The sequence below is a fragment of the Sus scrofa genome, chromosome 7 (assembly GCF_054392235.1).
Source record: "Sus scrofa isolate SSC_HxYL_T2T_F1_AM1 chromosome 7, Sscrofa_HxYL_maternal_Yorkshire_Landrace_v2.0, whole genome shotgun sequence".
Lineage (NCBI taxonomy): Eukaryota > Metazoa > Chordata > Mammalia > Artiodactyla > Suidae > Sus > Sus scrofa.
The window spans coordinates 105,596,897-105,609,583 of NC_139389.1; the positions used below are offsets into that span (position 1 = coordinate 105,596,897).

Consider the following 12,687-nt stretch of genomic DNA (forward strand, 5'->3'; position numbering starts at 1 on the left):
ACAACTTATGAAAGTTTGTACCATATCTGTAAATTGAAGGTTGGTTATTTTGATCCCAAATATCATTGAAAGAAAAGACACAGACCACTGAACAGACAAGAATATGTGAATTTTACTAAATAAAGGGACGCTAAATTCTAATGAATTTAATCTTCTAATTTCCCAATTTACATGGTAAGTTAGAAGAAGGGAATTAGTAGAAAGGGAGGGGTGTTTATAGAGGCTGAAGTGATGACAGCAGAAGAAATACACTGCCAACTCTATAGAAGCTAGAATAATACAAACCAGTGCAAAACCCACAATGGGAGGGTCATTAAATGCACTATTTCTTTTATTATAATATGTCCAACGACATCATGGTGTCATAACTTAATGCTGATTACAGTATAATGCACTGATAAATATATATGTGGCTGGCCCAGATTCATTAAGGAAAGATCATATTCCATTTAGTCCCTACTCAGAAAAAAGCTTAGGTGTATAAAATTGCATAGAAGAATGCTCATTAAATGTAGTAAACAGGTTTGGGTGCTTCAGTTACTTGAAGAAATGGTCTTCTCTTAAAACAATATCAAGATAAGAGATGTTTTATTGATGAGGCAAATAAGAGTTTATGTATCAAATTCCCAAAATCAGCCCATTCTTTCTAGCAACAGTAAAGTTCTGGATAAGGAATCAGTGACATTTCAGTACCACCTCTAGTTACTAACTAGATAGTCTGGCAAGCCCTTAAACCTGTGTTTCAGTTTCCTCAATTGTAAAACAGTAATAATTGTTTCCTCCATTGTAAAACGGTTTAGGCCTGTCTCACAGTTAACGATCAGACTGTAATAAGCTTCCATCTATTAAAGTGCTTTGTATGTAGATTTGTTGTGAAAACTTAAGATAATGATGCCTTTTAATCATTTCTAAGCAAGTTCTCTTTTTCAAATGTTTCTTCAAATATATACCATTTCCTAATGACCCCTTATTAAGTGCCTCTCCTGAAAATATATTCAAAATGGTTTCTGAATGCAGTTTTCCTGGAGAGAGGGTCTATCAGACCATTCACAAAGGATTAAAATGATTAGGGACCCTCTATGAAAGTAAGTCATCCTCACACTGTATCTTTTAGAACTGTTCCTTGTGCTAATGACTCCAGAGTATCTTTAACTTCTTCTGCCCAGCTGTATTTGTTTGGCTGCCTGGGATTATGGAAAGTATCGTAAGAATATGCAAATTCTCTAACTTGAGATACAGCTAATAATTTTGTTGGTTTATATATCAAAAAATAGAGTAGTCCCTTAAAGTGTTTTCATAGATGGGAATTATTTTAATTCAGAACGAGTGCTTAGAAATTGTGCAGTAGATTTCTTGTTCTTTGGCCTCCTGGAAAATGCTGTTTATAAGCATTTGTTTGTATATTAGAACAAAATCTTTTCATGCTGATGTTAGCAGCATTGTTCTTGACTGACGTGGAAAGTAAGAAAGAGAAAAGATGTTTAGGTTAAAATGGATTTTATGCCTAAGACAAATATTCCCTTTAAAATTTTTTTTTTGCAAAATCATTTGAACATTTAGTTCTTCGTTAGTAACTTTATTCTTTTTTTTCACTGTACCATGTCATATGAAAGTTTCTGGGCAGGGATTGACCCCAGGCCACAGTAGTGACCGGAGCCACTTCAGTGACAATACCATATCCCTTTTTTTTTTTTTTTTTTTTTTTTGTCTTTTTCTCTTTTTGTCTTTGCTAGGGCTGCACCCATGGCATAAGGAGGTTCCCAGGCTAGGGGTCTAGTCAGAGCTGTAGCCGCCGGCCTACACCACAGCTACAGCAAAACAATACCATATCCTTAACCTAGTGCACCACAGGGAAACTCCTAGTAACTTTATTCTTTTTGCTTTTTAGGGCTGCACCTGAGGCGCGTAGAGATTCCCAGGCCAGGGGTCTAATTGGAGCTACAGCTGCCAGCCTACACCACAGCCACAGCAACAGCAATGCCAGATCTGAGCCGAGTCTGCAATCTGTACCACTGAGCAGATCCTTAACCCACTGAGCTAGTCCAGGGATTGAGCCTGCAACCTCATGGTTCCTGGTCGGATTCATTTCTGCTGAGCCATGACAGGAACTCCTAGTAACTTTATTCCTAAGTAATTTTTACCTTGAAGAATATTTCAGAATGTTTGCATGTATCTTTTAATTTTCTGATATTATATATGTTTCATACTTTGTTCTTTTTCTGTAAAGTGTTTGCTTCAGCAGCTTGCTTCTGATCTATTTGTGGTACTAACACACACATTTTAATTTTCATGATCTTCACAGATTTACTCCTTTTTTCCTACAATAGACATGGCCCCCTGAGCAGTTTCTTCTAAGTTTTTATTATTCATTTAATAGCAATTGAAATGTCACAGGAGGCCAGCCATAGCGCTGTATAACAACTAGAAAGTAACATATTACTTATGAATCCTTTCACTAAGCAGTCAGCTGTATGAGTCACATCATTTTCCTTTCACATTTCCATGATATTTAATGCGTAACAGCATAGTTACAGCATGTTAGTCATCATGGCAGTCAGCCTACAAAAAATATTAAACCCAAAGGCAAGCTGAATATTTCTGTTCAGTCCTCCCATAATCTATATTATAAAGGCTTCAATATTTATAATAAATATGTTAATATCATTTGCATTAATTGGAAGGAGGATGGTGCTGATGTGTTAATTAAGCATCAAATACTTAGCAATATACCAAACAAACCATTAAGCTATTTGAGTGAAAAAGAATAGTAAGATTAGTCCCCCATTTCAGAGACCTAACAATTATATCCTTTTTTGTTGTTATTTTTAATCAATTATCAGGTTTCATTGACAAAATATATACAATTCATTGTGCTACTTTTGCAGAGAGTCACATAAATATGTCACATCTAATAACATACACAATGAAATAGAAACTTAGGACTCTGATCAATGTATCTGGAAACAGAAAGCCTTAAGAAAGAGTTGAGTGTCCGTAGAGCATAACTGGACACTCTGGCATCTGACAGTGAAACTTAAAATCCCAAATTCTCTCATTTACTAAGAATGGACACGTTTTAACCTCTCTATTCCTTGACTTCTTTTTCACCCATAAAATGAGGGACATAGCATTGGAATGGAATGTCACTATGCCATTATATTCGAGTATGACTATCTTTCTAGAAAATTAAAGGTAATTAATTACAATGTTTAGAAATGATGATTATATCTTCCCCTCACCCCCCCTTTTCTTCCCTTTTTCGGCCACCTTGTGGCATATGGAGTTCCCGAGCCAGGGGTTGAAACTGAGCCAAGCTGAGACCTTTGGCACAGCCGTGGTAATGCCATATCCTTCAACTCACTGTGCTTGGTCCGAGATCAACTGCATCCTGGTGCTGCAGAGATGCCACCAGTCCCCTAGTGCCACAGCAGGAGCTCCATGCTTCACATCATTTTTAAATAGCGTCTTTTTCTATACCGTATTTTTGCTCATAACTTTACATTTTTGAGATATAAACAACCCTCACCTCCTACCTCACCAAATTGTACTCCTTTGTGTATCGCTGTCATCCTGAAAGTGTGTTAGTGCCTTTAGTGCTTTCCTTGTTTTCATTCATGGAGTAAAACAAACTGGTAGTCTTGTTGTTTTAATACCCCCATATTAAAAAATAATGCATTAAAATAATTCAGTGTAGAATGCGTGGAGTTTTGCTTAACTTGTTGAGACAAAATGGGATTTAACTCCTTAGGTGGGAGGTGTGTATATTTTGGTGTATATTTTGTTTTCTTGTGATCTTTGGGAATAGATGAGACCCTCTTAGAGATGTCTCAGAGATCCTGAGACATCTCTAAAATGTCTTAGGGTATCTGTGCCTTCTACATGAATTATCCTTAGGCACTCAGTAAATGTTTGAATTGAATGATTGTATCACTAATCTAGAAGTAAAGAGCTAAATTATCTGAAGTTCTCTCTCAGACTTACTGTAATCAAAATTGTCTCTTGAAGCCTTTTAACACAGAAAAATTAGAAAACCAAGACTCATAATTTTTAAAAATATTTAAAAATTCACTTATCTAAATATATGTCCTTGGAAAGTATTTTATTTCTACCTTGTAATTCATGGTTTTTGAGTCATTGGAATGTTTGTGACTTTTCTTCTCCTTTACCTACACATGCATAAAATTTAGTTGTACCTGTAGTGCTAAATTTTTACTGTTTGCATTTTATACTCTTATTTTTACACTAGTTAATTCCATTTTTTTTTGCCAAAGGATACTGAGTTTTAAGTAATGTCAGAATGTCAACTTCAAAACCAGGTTTAAATTATTTTTCTCTCTCCTTTCTGGTTATCTAGCTAAAAAGATTGTTGTTGTTGTCGTAGTTGTTTTTCTCTTAAAAAGTTAAAGGATACAAAAAGTTTTTTGCAATTGGATTGTAGAAGTGAAGTTTGATCATGTAAGGCTATAATTTATGTGACTGAATATGCTTGTAGCAAATTATTTTAAGCTGTAGACTTTTTTTTGGGGGGGGGGGACTTGGCTCCAATAGAACTGGACCCCCACTGGAATCTGCTCTAAATGGAGATGTTCTGTATAAGTAGCACATTCCTGGTGGGGAAGGGAGGCATTTAGTTATGCCTGCTCTGACCATAAATGATAGCATAGCATTTTCATTTGAATGGCTGATCCTATCTACTGTTAAAGTCATGCTCTATAGTAAACATTAAATATTCTTTATCATTCAATATTTATGTCCTGAATATTACAGAGGACATCATAGGCAGTAATCATAACTATTTTAATATGTTGTATAGTAGATGTCTAAATTTTTATCCTGCAAATGTTTCTAAAGCTGTTTTATTAAGAAAAATGGTGTTAATAGCTCTTTTGCAGATAACAAAATATAAATGGTATATTAATAGCAAAGAAATGTGTTTTCTGAAGAAGCCAAGAGAACCTTTTGACTATAAATGGACGTTATAGTTTGTCTTTTTGACCTAATGCTATGGAATTAACTAGCTTTTATTTAAAATTAAGCAACCCCATTAAGTCTTTAGTAGAACGAAAATAGCAAAGAAAACGTTTTCGTATTTCCCTTTTCCCATTCTCAGTTTTCAGTGATCATATATTGCTCTTTTCCACATCCGTCTGAATAATTTTACTACCGTTTATGAATTAAGTTATTCTCTATAAGATGTGTCTGGGTAAATTTTACTCTTTTATTTTGGTTGAAATAAAATATCTGAAACTAGACAGTGTTTGAAAGTTTCTAAAAAGCAGTGAATTGATCTGTAAATTGAGCAGTAGTTTATTATAACAATAAAATAGAAATCTTCAATATGATTTCAAAAAATAAGCCTTGGATTGAGGTTTAAAAGAGTAATTTAAAATTCTGTAACCCAAACTAACCTTACTGATGTCTAAGAACCGTTAAGAAGTACATGAGTCACTGTCTAATCTTTCACTTCTCCTTTCAGGTGGTTTGTTTGCTTTGCTTTGTTTTATCCTTCATCCAGTGACCGCCCTGTCAATATGATATGTTCTTCTTAGTGGCAATGCTGGAGACTATTTCCTTTACTGAGGTTTTAGTTGTCAGGAATAGGCAAAGCGCATAATAGGCATTGTGGATTGTGGTGATAAAAAAGCATCCTTGACCTTCTAGATCAGTGCTGTCCCATACAGCTTTCTGTGGCGATGGAAATGTTCTTTATGTGTGCTGTTCACAGCGGTAGTCTCTAGCCACAGGCTGTTGAGCACTTGAGGTACGGTTCATGGATCTGGTAAACTCAACTTTTCATTTTCTTTAATTTTAATTAAGTTTAAACAGCCACACATGGCTAGTGGCTACCATGTTGGACAGCATTCTAAATAACCAGATTTAAACAGTATTGTTTTTGTAGGTCATATATAATTTTTGCATACTGAAGGAAGCTTTTACATCACAACTAACAGCCTTTTCACATTTAAAGGAATTTTCATCATATCGCAATAAAACTGGAGAAAGAAAAGAAATGTTAGCTCCAGGAGTCAAGTTTGATTTGAATTCAAAGCCCCAAAGCCTAATTCTGCTTTAGTTGTCTAGCTTTAGAATGTTACTTGAGTGCATGAGCTGAGCAAGAAAGAAGTAATGTAAATTGTTTTCCTGTGTTTTGTGACTTAATGCTTCTTACTGGCAGAAGCTTGCCAAGGGGATGAAATAATTCTGTGCATATCATTCCTTTAATAAAAGAAAACAGTGTTTAAAGACAGCAAAGGCCATGCCTTCTGGGGGTAATCCATATATTCCTAATTATAATGGATTAATTACACAAAGAGTGTTAACTGGGGCAGCCCAGGGAGAGGATAAAGATGTAAACATTTAAAAGAATGCTAAAATCAACATTTAAATGGATGGAAATGGCTGTTGCTAAGCAGAATAATGATGAGAATTACTAATGCTTTTAAAATGTCAAAAAGGCTTGTGATAGAACTGAAATCCAAATACACCATTCTTGATTTTATAATCCATTTCATAGTTGCTAAAGAAAAAAAAAAAGCTGTTTTCATTTGTTTGGAAAAAAATGTTTTCTGCACTAAGTTATTTTGTCTTTATTCATATTTAGCATCAAAGGACACTTTCTCACACTCAAAATGATTCTTAAAATAGATCACTATAGGAAGCAGTAATTGTTTTAGATTCAAATAGATAAATATTTTGCACTTTGTTTTAGAAACTCAAATCAGTCAATTAGTATGGTTTCGTAACATTTTACATAATACTGTTAAGACGTTGTGTTTTTCTCAGTCATATATTTGGTTTTTGAGGTTTGTACTTTGCTGATTTTAGATTAAGCTGTGGGTTTCTAAACTTGCCCTTTTTTTGCTGATTCTTGCTTCCTAGTGTTGAGAGGACTGGTGCAGGGGTGTAGAGTTGAATAAAGTTTGATGGCAGCAAACTGCTCTACAGTTAACATATACTCCTGGTATCTTGAATTGAAAATTTAAAAGAATTCTAGTTGTGCAGCCTAGCAGTCATTGGTGTCACCTAATGCTGCCACAATGTGGCACAGGGTAGTGTGAGAAATACTGCCTTACTCCCTTCAGCACAAGTACCATCGCTGCTGTTTTTACTGTCTTTCTAAAGGAGGAAACTAACACCCTTTTGCTGTTAATCGGAACTGACGAATTAACATACAGTACTTCTAAAACTGACTTAAAGGGCTATTGGAGGAATATGGGACCAAATAACTGAGGCTTTTAAAAAAAGATTTAAAACCGTGGAGATCTGGAGTTCCCATCATGGCTCAGCTGAAATAAATCTTATTAGTATTCCTGAGGATGCACATTCAATTCCTGGCCTTGCTCAGTGGGTTAAGGATCTGGCATTTCACTGAGCTGTGGTGTAGGTTGCAGACGCGGCTTGGATCTGGTGTTAAAGTGGCTGTGACGTAGGCCAGTGGCTACAGCTCTGATTTGACCCCTAGCCTAGGAACCTCCATATGCCGTGGGAGTGGCCCTAAAAAGACAAAAAAATTAAAAAAAAAAAAATAAAACAGCAGAGATATTTCTCTCCCCCCCCCCACTGTGCAGCATGGGGACCCAATTACACATACATGGATACATAATTTTTCTCCCATTGTCGCACTGTGATGTAAGTATCTAGACATAGTTCTCAGTGCTACATGGTAGGATCTCATTGTAAATCATTCCAAGAGCAATATTTTGCATCCATTAAGCCCAAGCCCCCAATCCCTCCCCCCCCCCCGGGGGGGGGCAACCACAAGCCTATTCTCCAAGTCCAATTTACTTTTCTGTGGAAAGGTTCATTTTGTGCTGTGTATTAGATACCAGATACAAGTGATATCATGTGGTATTTGTCTTTTCTCTTTCTGACTTACTTCACTTAGTATGAGAGTCTCTAGTTCCATCCATGTATGTTGCTGCCACAGATCTTAAAATAGGAAATTGAGGCTGAAGAGAAGGTGGTGAGGGCAGATAAGAATAGATCAGAGACATTATTTTGAAAGAAACAATTATCTTTAGTAAAAAGGTGTGTGTATTCCCTGATACGATAGGTTTATGGTGAACTTAGGAAAACCATTGGGCACAGTTAGTCAAGTTGCCTTTTCCCTTTGAGGGTGGGGAATCAAGGGAGGACAGGCTCAGCTGCTTTTACATCTCTGACCTAGGCTCCTATTTGACCTAAGTCTGTCTTGATGCAGCAGCACAGCCCAGCGAGGAGGCGGTGTCGTTTCGCCGTGAACGCAGCACTTTTAGGCGCCAGGCAGTACTGCGCCGGCACAATGCAGGGAGTAACCCTACCCCTCCTACATTGCTCATCGGACCACCCCTAAGGTATGGTATTTTAAAATTCCACCAAGCTTAGCATGCATGTAACAGACCTTCTAACCTGTTCTATCAGTCCCAAGAAAGCATTTATTAAATAGCTTTGTTCTTTTTCTTGAGTATCTCTCCTGTACCTGTAAGCTCTTTAGGCTGTCTCTGCATGTGACCATGAAGCCTGTTGCCCTATGCATGTCTTATGTTGCATTATTTAAACAAAATGATCAAATTTGATTTTGCCGATTTTAAATCACAAAGATCATTTTAGGGCTGTTATAAAAATGTAAATACAGTTTTTAAGTCAGCTTTTCATTCTTTATCCTACTTCAAATTAATACTGCAACATCTTTCCCCAACATCTTGAACAATGTTTAGTGTGCACAGATGTGGACCACGTGGGGAGCTTGTTGAGGAATAACAGATAACAATATTGACAAACCAGTTTGGTTATTATTTCACTGAAATATATATTTTGCTTCACATTGCTTAAAAATTAATCACCAGGACCTAGTAAATGACATGAACTAGAATATTTAATTTTTGGTAAAGTAAGGTCAATTGGATATATATACACATATTTGTTTTGACTTTTTCAAGCTCCATAGTATACTGAACAAAAATATTTTAATTTTTTTCCAATATTCTTGAAAAAGCATCTATTTATAATCTTGAGAGTAATGTTTTATTGAAATCTTAGTAACTTTTTTGTTTTCAATTATGTCAAATCTGACAAATTTGTGGCTTTAATGAGAAATATAAACCACCTATTCAGAAGACTTGTGCTTTAATTTATCTTAAGAATACTGATATGGACAAAACCATATGTGCTTGCTCAAGCCGTACATATATTATTAAAGCATATACTTTTCTTAATCTCTGTGTAATAGAACCAAAATTATTTTTTCTATATTTTAACTTAAAATTCAAAAGGAAGGACATTTGGTGATATAACTGCTGTTGAATGCATGGTAGTTGGGAATAGGTAAATCCCTTCCTTTGTTAAAATCTTGTTCATGAAAGTAGGAAGGTCCTTATTTCTTTAAAATACTGCTAAATTGTATATTCCTCTGAGATTTAAGACTTGATTATTTTTCTGTGTTTTACATTACAATCAGGAACTTCATCTTTTGTAGGTCGTGTTCCTAATTAATCCTACAATAATACATAGTTTACAAAACAGAGTATGGATTAGTTAAACCAATATTTAAAATATGAAAATGGGAACCAGTGAAAAGAAACATTTGGTCTAAAAACCTTTCCTAAGAGCCTTGGCCTCTTGTGAGCCCTCCGCTTCTATTGCCTTTGCTCCCTGATGTAACCTTTTTTTTTGCTGATTTATTTGGGATGTAGTCCCTACCTGCAGAAAGAGCTCAGCATTTCATTTTGTTTTTTCTACTTTGTTTTCTAACCTCTTGAATAATACTTGCCATAGACATATTCTTTGCTTGCCTTCTCACTCCATGTTGATATTTCTTAATCTTTCTTTTTAACCTTCACTTTTTGGTCTTTAAAAATCCTTTAATTCTTTATATCCCACTTACCAAACAAATGTAGACAGTTTTTTTTTTTTCCTGCCTGGTGGAATATTAAAGAACTGTGTTCTAAACTCCAGCCAACTACATAGGTTTTAAATATATCACCATTCAAATGAGGTTATGATGTGAAACATTTGTAAAGGGCTCATGTTAGATTTTTGGAAAGTAGTCTTCCAGTAGTCAGCGTGTAGATTTTGTTATAGTTCCATGATATTTCCAGCACAAAGATGACATGTATCTTAAATAGGCTGACTTCATTATGGATGTAATAAGATAAAGTTTAGCTGTGAGGAATTAGAAGAAACACCAGTTTAATGAAATCATCTTTTTTAATTGTAAAAATATTCAGGTATAGTATTAATTCTCAGTATGAGTTATGTAATAATAATCTCATCTTTACAGAAATATAGGATAGCACAGTTTTGCAAAACTTGAAAAACTTGTTTGTTAAAAAGAAATGGAATAGGTACAATAATACTTTATTGCAGTTACTCTAAATATGAGTAAAATCTATTAACTTATTTTTAACATTAATGAATAGTATAAGTAATCGACAGTCTAAAAAGCAGCTTGGTAAAAATATATGTCTCCAACAAATGGGAGTGAATCAGTTTTCTTACAAAGAGAATTTGCATGGTTTTTTTAATGCTTGTTAGAATATCCTATTTCTGAATTGTTTTTTAAAGTTTTTTTTTTTTTTCATTAAGTTATCCTGTAGGGAGGGCCTTGTTAGTTCTTCCCAGTTACCAGAGATAAACACAGATGAATATTTAAGAATTTTATAATACTAAGAGTTAGTTACATATTTATCAGCCTAAATGTGACCTTTTAGAAATCTAGTTAAGGACTGAAATGAAAATAAATCAGTGCATTTGGGGGAAAGGAAAAAAGCTTTACTGTATTCTTAGATTTATTTTTTAAAATAAAAGATTGAAAGATCTGTAATCAAATAAGATCATTATAATAAACTGAATCCTTGATTGGAAATTCCTAGGGATCATTTTGTGGGACTCAGAAATGAATCCACCAAATATTTGTTGTTTGTATACTGTACTCAAGACACTCTTCTGAGTGTTCTCTGGAATTTGGAGATTCATAGCAATAATGTGATCATACTGTTAGGGTTTATTTTTTAGTTGGGGAGTTACATACAAAATAACAGTATTAAGGCAGAATGTGTCAAATACTAAACAAGTGGTACAGAGAAAGAAAAGACCAAGATGAACTATATCTATCATTTAAATTAGAAAAGTTAATTGATTAGATTGCATGTCGGTAATGCTACTGATAGTCATTAGAGACCTAAATTGCTACCTTTTCCTGTGTTGTAAAACAGTTGCTACCTTTTCTGAAACTGGTAATTTTGATATATAATTGCTACTTTAAAAAAGATCAATTATTGTCAATTATTAGTTAGCTAAGGTGAAGTATAACTCTCCAGAAATACTTTTCCTGGCAATTTTTACAAAAATAATAGGCTCTTTTCTTATTTAAGGATTTTGAAAATGGAAATTCAAGGGACATAAACATTAAATGTCTAGTCTCTGATGTTCAAAACTTGACATTTACAACCACATAGGTTTTTGGCTAATTTTCTTTACTCTGGAGTTGATTTTCATTCATTGCCTAGTACTTTGAAAACCTTTTATTGTGGCCCAGTGGTAACAAACCCGACTAGTATCCATGAGGATGCAGGTTTGATCCCTGGCCCTGCTCAGTGGGTTAAGGATCCAGTGCCGTGAGCTGTGGCGTAGGCTGGCCCTGCTGTTCCGATTACACCCCTAGCCTGGGAACTTCCATATGCCATGGGTGCGGCCCTAAAAAGACAAAAAAAATAAAATAAAAAAAGAAAGAAAGAAAAGGAAACCTTTTATATATTTGGATATGTTGAAGATTAGTGTATTCTCAAATACATTCACATTAAAATATCTCTAACTGCCCTATAGCACCTTTGTTTATGACTTTATGTGAAAAAGTGATGGCAAAATTTGTTGAATACATATTATAAAATTCTATCTTCTAAATCTGAAGGGTTATAGTACTTAAGCTACTCAGAATTTTCTCCCTTGTCAGATTTGATCATTTTGGTAAGGTTTATGGATAAGTTTAGAAAGCTTACAAAGATAGGCTTATTATATATGTATGGAAGATGCAAATATAGTTTAGTATATTAGTTCTACTCCAAAGAAGTTATTAAGTGAATACTTTTATAGTTATGATTTAAAAAGTGAGTGCTGATAAGCATTAACAAGTCAACTTTTTGCAGTCTCCTTTGTTTCATATGTTGCAGACATTCCTATGCTTTATTTAGAGTATATACTTTTCATTGGCTCTAAAAGGACCCTGAAAAAAACAAATATTTCAGGCAGTAGTGATTAATAGAACTTTCTGTGATGGTAGAAATATTCTGCAATCTGCACTGACCAGTACGAGAGACACTAACTACTAGCTTTTGCCCAGTCTGGTAGCCATGGCAGCCACTAACCATATCATGTGGCTCTTAGACTACATGAAATATGGTTAGCATGTCTGAGGAACTAAAATTTTAGTTACTTTCATTATGTGTAGCTATGTAATAGTATAGTTCCAGAGTATAGTCTGTTGCTGTAACCACAGGTTTAAGCAATATATGCAGTACTTTCTACTTGGTCTTTCATGGTTACAGTTGGCCCTTAAACATATGGATTTGAACTCCATAGGTCCATTTATATAGATTTTTTTCAGTAATAAATACAGCAGAATGACATGATCTGTGGTTGGTTGAAACTTGGAATGCTGAACCCTGGGTAAGGAGGGGCACTGTAAGATATATGTGGATTTGCAACTCCATG

General features: G+C 34.8%; 1 protein-coding gene across 16 annotated transcripts in view; it reads left to right on the top strand.

Moving 5' to 3' along the window:
- PCNX1 (pecanex 1) overlaps nt 1-12,687 on the top strand; it is a 173,320-nt gene that overhangs the window by 73,867 nt on the left and 86,766 nt on the right. For 7 of the 16 annotated variants that reach the window (XR_014811080.1, XM_021099419.2, XM_021099421.2 and 4 more), the window contains one exon: nt 8,201-8,333. The exons of 6 other annotated variants lie outside the window; for them this stretch is intronic. Coding sequence is in view for 4 of the 10 variants with exons in the window: in XM_021099419.2 (XP_020955078.2) it covers nt 8,201-8,333 (133 nt within the window). In the remaining 6 variants the exon portion in view is untranslated. The remainder of the gene's footprint in view (nt 1-8,200; nt 8,334-12,687) is intronic. 3 more of the 16 variants (XM_021099420.2, XM_021099422.2, XM_084969638.1) reach the window with 1 other exon arrangement.